Genomic DNA, 8036 nt, shown 5'->3' on the forward strand with positions numbered 1-8036 from the left:
CAGGTTTTAGGGGGCGAAGGGGATAGGAGGTCTGGGGCTGCCCTGAGCGTTGCATGAAGGAGGGGCAGGAATGCAGTTTACATTAACCCTCTAGGAGGGTTAAAATATAGTTACATATATATATATATACACACACATGCTCGGGGGGGTAAGATAGATATATATATATATATATATATGCATAAGAAAAAAAAAAAAGGGTGCATTTTTCTTTTTAACCTGTGAGTCAGGTGAAAGCAAAGGGCTGTTGGAGAAGAGCAGAGAGACTGTGGGGAGTTGGGGAGGGCGGATGCTGAGCCCAGGGACTGGCGTTGGAAGGGAACTGGGGATGTGAAGGGACTGGGGAGGGTACCAGAGGGAGCGATGGAGGAGCCCCTTGAGAAGGATTCACGTCTGGAGTGTGCAACGTTGAGAAATGTGATAGGAAAAGGGTGCTTGGGTGTGATGCAGTTCTGTGGGTGCGCTGGGGACATTGTCCGGGGCTGAGCTCCTGTTCTGGTGCAATTTTGGTAGGGAGAGAGGCTCCCCAGGCCCCGGTAGAGGCTACAGGAAAGTCTTCAAATGATATCCAACAGGTTGGCTTAGTGCTGTGGCGCTGCCGCTCTGCTCTGGAGAGGGCTGAGAGCTCCCTTTCTGGCTTTGCCCCAAGTCTGGCTCTTCCTCCCAAAGCTGGGATGCTCCATCTCATCCTCCCCGAGGAAGAGACTGGAGGATTTCCTTGGGAATCTCTCCTTTTTTTCTCTCCTTTATCGAAAGGCGTTTGCTAGGGAGGGCTTCACCTGCTCGGCTGGGCTCGGGGCGGGGGCAGGAGGAGAGGAAAAGTGACCTCCAGGAGCATCTCTTCCCAGGAGGAGATGGCGTTGGCATGGAAGGGGCTCTCCATGCCATCCTCTCTGCTCCTTCCAACCTCCGAGGGAGCGGAGGGCTAACAACGCAGCCTCCCGGGGAACAGATTGCGCAGGAATTAATGTCAGCTCTGGAAGGGTTGATTTTTTTTTTATTTTTTTTTTCTGGGGGTGGTGCACTGTTTGTCTCATTTACACTTTCCAGTCGTGCTGCGATACCCACCACGACAAACCTGGCTGAGAGGATGAGGAGGCCTTTCCCAGGGAGCTGCTGAGAAGCTCTTCTTCTATCCGCGCTCCTGGGGACGCTCAGGCTTATCCGCTGCCTGCAAGAGGAAATAGTTATGGTATAAAAGGTGCAAATTTGAGGCGCGGTGGCTGTTCTGGTTCACTTCCCTGTGCAGACCAGTTCCTTGGCTGGTGTTTGTGGTGAGTGGAGAAGAACTGGGGGCCCTGGCGGCAGCACCTCTGTGGCTATTTGGGCCTGAATTGCTTTTTCAGAGGAGGCCACGCAGCATCCCAGGCTCTGTGTGTGTTGGGTGCAGTGGTTTATTGGCTGGAAAACTTGTGCTATCATCAGGAAAACTGAGTTCACATCAAATAGGTCCAAGAAGAGATGGTTGACATTGTTGGGGTCTCACGAGTGACCCTGTGCTTGGGTGAGGAGGGACAGGGGTAGTGGAGAAACTCGCTGAAAAACAAATATTCTCCTGGTTTTGCTTCTGGACAACTCTGTAAATGTCTCCGTCTGGATTTGTTTTCCTTAATGTTTCCCCCCCCTCCTCCAGAATGCCCCTCTTCCAGTGGAAAGCCTAATCACGCAGATATCCTGCTTGTAAACTTACAGTATGTCTCAGAAGTGGAAATAATTAATGACCGCACGGAAACGCCTCCTCCTTTAGCTTCACTCAATGTTAGCAAGGTAAGAACCTGCCCTCCTGGGCTTGGAATTGTTTGCTCCTGGGAGGGAGGGATTTGCGTGGGGAGGTAGCTTTTAAACTTTAAATCACCCGCTTCAATCCTGACTTAATGCGGCTCTGTTAAGGGTTTAGATGTTGATATTTTGGATGTGTTGAATCTCCATGACCTGCTGGTGGGGTTTCTGTAGCAAGGCGGCAGCTGGCTGGTCCTCTCTGTTCCAGGATTGCTCGGTGAGGAAGCTTCCAGCTTCATTTTATCCAGGAGGTGGTCTGAGCGAGGGGCTGGGGTGCTATGCCCCCCTGGGAACCCAGTCCTCTTGCTGCCCTCTGCTCCCCTGGGTGCCTGCGCAACCCTTTGGTCTGTATTTATGGTGTATTTGCTCAGCGTGGTCCAGAGGGACCTGGGCAGTCTGGAGAGGTGGAACTGTGCCAACGTCCTGGAGTTCAACCAGGCCAAGTGCAAGGTCCTCCCCCTGGGTTGGGGTAATTCCAAGCACAAATCCTGGCTGGGCAAAGAATGGCTGAAGAAGCAGCCCTGAGGGAGAAGAACTTGGGGGGTGGATGAGAAGCTCAACATGCCCTGGCAACATACAGTGGCAGCCCAGAAACCTCCTTCACCCGGGGCTGCATCTCCAGCAGCGTCGCCAGAAGGGTGAGGGGGGGATTCTACCCCTCTGCTCCACTCTGGGGAGACGCCCCCCAGTGCTGGCTCCAGCTCTGGAGCCACCAAACGTCAGAAGGACATGGAGCTGTTGGAGCAGGGCCAGGGGAGGCCACAGAGATGCTGGGAGGGCTGGAGCCCCTCTGCTGGGAGAACAGGCTGACAGAGTTGGAGGGGTTCAGCCTGGAGAAGAGAAGGCTTCAGGAAGACCTTAGAGCCCCTTCCAGTCCCTAAAGGGGCTCCAGGAAAGCTGGGGAGGGACTCTGGATCAGGGAGGGGAGCCACAGCACGAGGGGGAAGGGTTTGACACTGAAAGAGGGGAGATGGAGCTGAGATGTGGGGAAGAACTTCTTTGCTGTGAGGGTGGTGAGAGCCTGGTCCAGGCTGCCCAGAGAAACTGTGGCTGCCCCATCCCTGGAGGGGTTCAAGGCCAGGTTGGAGGTGGCTTGGAGCAACCTGGTCTGGTGGGAGGTGTCCCTGCCCAGGGCAGAGGGTTGGAACTGGATGATCTTTAAGGTCCTTTCCAACCCAAACCATTCCATGATGCTGTTCTATGATTTAAGTGCCCAGGTGACACTGCAGTCTCTGGTTAAAGCACTGCTGAGCAGCTCTGTCCTGTGCCAAGCCCTGTGCTGTCCTCAGAGGCCACTCCACTGGGTACCCCGCTCCTGTGGCAGGAGTAAATGTGGGTTTATGTGCTGGCAAGTGGGTGCACGTTGCTGCCTGAAACACTGGCAGAGGATTTCAGCCTCTGGGGTGTTTTTTAAGTGACTTTGAGGCTGCAAACCACCTTTTCAGTTGGGAAAAGTCCAGTGGTCTCCATCCTCCTGGCTCTGAGGCAGCCCCAGTGCCTCTGGTAGAGGGACGTGGTTCCTCTCTGGCCAGAGAGAAGGGAGAATGGAGCCTGTTATAAACATGCAACAGGTTCTCCCCCTGACAGCGAATGACTAGAGTGCTCAAATCAAAACCTTCCAGAGAAGATGGGCACGGCTGAAGCTGGTTTTCTCCTTACCCAAGCCTGTGCCACTGCTCCTGGGTGCTCTCTCTTCGAAGATCCCAGGTTAAGAACGCACTAGAGTGCTTTTTGTGCTCCCGTGGATGATGCTGGACAAGGTTTGTGCTCCGGTGGGTGCTCTCTCTGCCTGCAGCTCCATCTCCATGCAAATGCTGGTCATCTTCAGAAACAGAATGATTGTGGGTGAAGCCAAACGGTGAGGGAATGGGCAGGAGTGGTGAAGTACACACAGTTGAATTTTGAGGAGCTACTTTTCACATGTCCTTTTGGAAAGGCATCACTTCTGATTCCCAGGGATGGTGTCAAAAAAAGGGAAGGTGAACCTGAGCTGCCCTCGATGCTGGTGTGAAACAGCTGGAAGCCGGGTGTGGGGTCCATCTGTGGGGCTTTTCAGTTGTCACCTCCTTGTCCCATGTGGAAACCTCCTCTCCTGGCAGGCAGGCTCTGGCTGCAGGTCGGTGTCGTGAGGGTGGCACCATCTGGGCGTCTGTAGCCCTGTGGGTTCCTTCTGGGTGGATTGGCATGTTGGCGGAGGTCTCAAATGACACAACTGCTGTAAAGACACGGCTATTGGTTGTAATTGCATCGAGTGACATCGTCGGGAGCGCAGCCGGGATGTCACAGGTCCTGCGTGACTTCAGATACTGGCTTCAGTCTTTCTGGCATCAAAATAATTGCTGTGGATTTGCTGCGGGGAAAGATAATGAATCAAAGTCGTATCTTTAGTGGATGAAAGCCGATGTGCAGCCACCGGTGTGTCCTTGTCCCTATCTCCAGTGACAGGAGGGGTTTTCTACATTGTTCTTACCCACATCTCCTCTCCCGTGGATGCACAGGCGAGCTGGGGTCGGCTGCTGCTGCTGCTGCAGGACTGGAATGTAGATGAGCTGATGCTGGTCATAGTGGGAGAAGGAGCTATTGGCACCTGGGAATCCTTGTGGTGTGCCGGGGCAAGCCCTTGCTGCTCTGGAAGGCCCTGGAGATCAAGCAGAATCCTCAGGAGATGCTCAACTGTGACTTTTCCTGAGTGGAGAGAAAATGTTGGGACCAGAAGACTTTGCTGGCGAGGGACCAGCGAGGCACTGGGAGGTCACACCGGCACGGTGAGGGCTGGCGGTGGTTTGGTTGAGATACAGCTGAGCTCGGAGCTTCCTGCTGCCAGCGATAGCCACACACTCCAGTGACACAGATGTCACTGGAGAGGCTGGGACATCTAGGGAGCTGCCTGGTGGGGCTGGCACCCACCTGGGGGACCTCAGCAGGGCGCTGGGTGGCCCTCACTGGCTCTTCTTGCCATCATTCACAGGGCCATGAATGGGGAAGTGACTCATTCATTCACGCCGTCGTCGCACAAGGTGTGTGTGTCACCAAGTCTCTTCGGTAGCCCTGGCACCTTCAGGTGCTCGCTGCAGGGGCGGGGAGGGGGGATATGAAGCTGCGTGGCCAGAGGGGCTATTTTAAATGCTTGGATCGGGGAGGCTGGAAGCTCATTTATTTCTTGTCTGGGGATGAATAGGGAGAGCACATGCCCTCACAGGAGAAGGGCAAGAGCAAGGGGACCCTGCATCATGGAATCACAGAATTGTTGGGGTTGGAAGGGACCTTCTAGAGATCCTCTAGTCCAACTCCCTGGCCAAAGCAGCATTGCCCAGAGCACATCACTCAGGGCTGCATCCAGGTGGGGCTTGAAGATCTCCAGAGAAGGGGACTCCACACCCTCCCTGGGCAGCCTGTTCCAGGGCTCTGGCACCCTCACCGGAAAGAAGTTCTTCCTCAGATTGGAGTGGAACTTCCCATGTTCCAGCTTGTGCCCATTGCCCCTCATCCTGTCACTGGGAACCACTGAAAAGAGTCCAGCTCCATCATCCTTCAAGCCACCCTTTAGATACTTGGAAGCATTAATAAGGTTGCCCCTCAGCCTTCTCTTCTCCAGGCTGAAGAGCCCCAGCTCTCTCAGCCTTTCCTCATCAGGGAGATGCTCCAATCCCTCCATCATCTTTGTTGCCCTTCGCTGGACTCTCTCCAGTAGTTCCCTGTCTCTCTTGAACTGGGGAGCCCAGAACCGGACACAGGATTCCAGTTGTGGCCTCACCAGTGCAGAGCAGAGGGGGAGAATGACCTCCCTCCACCTCCTGGCCACACTCTTCCCTCCGCAGCCCAGGGTCCCACTGGCCCTCTTGGCCACAAGGGCACATTGCTGGCTCATGGAGAGTTTGCTATCCATTAGGACTCCCAAATCCTTCTCTTCAGTAGTGGTTTCCAGAAGATCCGCCCCTAACCTATATTGGTGCCTGGGGTTCTTCCTCCCCAGGTGCAGGACCCTACATTTGCCCTTGGATCTTGGCATGTGGTTAATAAACAACCCAGTGTTGGAGGTTGGCTCCAGGTGAGGGCTGAGGTGCCCCAGCCCGAAGCAGGAGGAAGAGGTGGGGCTTTGCTGGGTGCTGTGAATCCCAGGAATCCAGGAAGGCATGATGAAGTGATGTTGGGATGCTCCCCATGGTGGCAGCACGTGAGGGGCTGCTCTTCATCTGCACCTCCCCAGGGTTTCCTGGCTCCTCATGGTGGCCTGTTGTGACCCACCTCTTCACAGGGATATCCCCAAGGCTTTGGTGCAGCTGGTTGGGGACCCAGGTAGGGTTGGGGACCCAGGTACAGTGGCCTCGGGGAGCCATCCTGCTCAGGTGGTGTCAGTGTGGTCCCAAAAAAGACTGGTGGTCATGTGGAGGACTTGGATGCAGGAAAGATACTGAAGAACATTGAGCCCAATCTTACAAACCAGTTTGGAAGCCGGACTGGTGGTCTTGGAGAGAGCAATTCCTACGTGGAGTAGGGCGAGCAGCTTCAGAGGGGCCAGGGGCCAAGGAAGCGTCCTGTCCCCCTGTTAAGGCTTCTCTTGGTCACCAGGAGGCTGAGGAGCACATGGCGAGGGGCCGAAGGCTGCAGCAACGAGCCCAGCTCACTTGGGCACGGTGACAGGCTGCATTTGCCCCGCGTCAGGGGGCTGGCAAGGGGGGGAAACTCCCTCGTTCACATTATTTGCTATAAAAAGTAGCAAATAATCCCCCGCTCAGTAGAATTTTGGCCTTTTCCTACCCAGAGAGGGGTTTGGAAGGGATGAAGCCGTCCAGCATGGAGAAAGCTGGGCTTGAGGAGTGAGGCCATTCCAGGGAGGAGGAGGAAGAAGAGGGCCAGCGTGGGTGACTCTGCCACTGCAGCAGCTCCAGCAGGGAAAGGTGGCTGGTCCAGCAGCTCCTCCCACAGCCGGGGGGGGAGTTAAATTGGGGGATGCCAGGGTTGGGGGTTCCCCTCTCTCCTCCAGGACCCCGCCAGCATAATCCTGCTTCTCCCCCCACACACATGGACATTGTGATTCCCAAATAATAATTCTCCTTTTTAATTTTTTTTAATGGAATAGAGATAAAGTTGATCATACTCCTGTGTGGTCCATTCGGAGGCATTTACGCTCCTCGAGCCCTCAATTATTCTGGGCTCGTTTTGCCCTTGAGTCACCAGCAATAAAATACAGTAATTAATTCAGAAAAAGCAGAGGGGGGAAAGTGATGTGTGTGCATCTGGCCCCCCGGCAACCGACTTCCTCCCTCCGCCTGAAAGGGGGAGGGAATGTGAAAAAACAGCATCCACATCCCCAAATTATTGGGGAGAGGGACAGACAGGGGACAGTGGCCTGAAATCCCAGTGGAATTCTGGGATTTGCAGGGAAAGGTGTGGTGGGAGGGTGGAAATTGCAGGCTCCTCGTTCCCCTGATTTAATTAGTGAGTGGGACAGTTGTGTCTGGATGGGGGGGGGGACACATCGGGGGGTCTCATGGCCACTCGGGTGATGCTCAGGCTCCCTCTCTGTCTCCCTCCCCCCCCACTTCAGCTTGCCAACAAAGCGCGGACGGAGAAGGAGGAGAAGATGAGCCAGGCGTATGCAATTAGTGCTGGTGTCTCTCTGGAGGGGCAGCAGCTCTTCCAGACTATACATAAGACGTAAGTCCCCTCCTCGGTGTCACCCACCCTCCGTCTCAGTCCCCTGGGGGCTATTCGTGGCCTGGGGGGGCAGTTTCATAGCCCAGGGGGAGGGAATTTCATTCCTGATGCCTTGGGCTCACCCAGAGACGCTGCCAAAGTGTCCCTCACATGGTCCTTGGGGACAAGCAATGGCACCATCTTGCCTCTTCTGGCATGCAGCGGGCCATGTCCCCGTGGGCTCACACCCCTCTCTGCTTGGCTACCAAGGAGATAGATGCCAGGTGGCTTCTGCACTCACGTCACCTCCTTGGCTGTGGTGGGACTGCGCTGGGGATGGGTGGTGGCTTTCAAGGGAGGCTGGGGGACAACATGGGAGCAGAGCCCCCCACCACCACCCCCAGGCTGAGTATTTTTTTCCCCCTTTCCCTGCAGCATTAAAGACTGTAAATGGCAGGAGAAGAACATAGTTGTGATGGAAGAAGTCGTTATCGCCCCCCCTTATCAAGTGGAAAACTGTAAAGGCAAAGAAGGAAGCGCCCTGAGTCACGTACGCAAAATAGTGAGTACTTGGGGGGGGGTTCTGGTGGCCCTGGGGACACCGGGGCGGGGGGGGGGGG

The 8036-nt window shown here is 55.2% G+C and overlaps 1 protein-coding gene across 1 annotated transcript in view; it reads left to right on the plus strand.

Annotated features, from left to right (window-relative positions):
- Positions 1–40: 40 nt before the first annotated feature.
- Positions 41–8036, plus strand: part of LSM12 (LSM12 homolog) — a 14030-nt gene continuing 6034 nt past the window's right edge. The window contains exons 1-3 of the mRNA XM_014958917.1: positions 41–1767; positions 7328–7437; positions 7852–8022. Coding sequence (XP_014814403.1) covers positions 1612–1767; positions 7328–7437; positions 7852–8022 — 437 coding nt within the window. The 5' untranslated portion in view covers positions 41–1611. The remainder of the gene's footprint in view (positions 1768–7327; positions 7438–7851; positions 8023–8036) is intronic.

Source organism: Calidris pugnax, unplaced genomic scaffold, assembly GCF_001431845.1.
Source record: "Calidris pugnax isolate Ruff unplaced genomic scaffold, ASM143184v1 scaffold335, whole genome shotgun sequence".
NCBI lineage: Eukaryota > Metazoa > Chordata > Aves > Charadriiformes > Scolopacidae > Calidris > Calidris pugnax.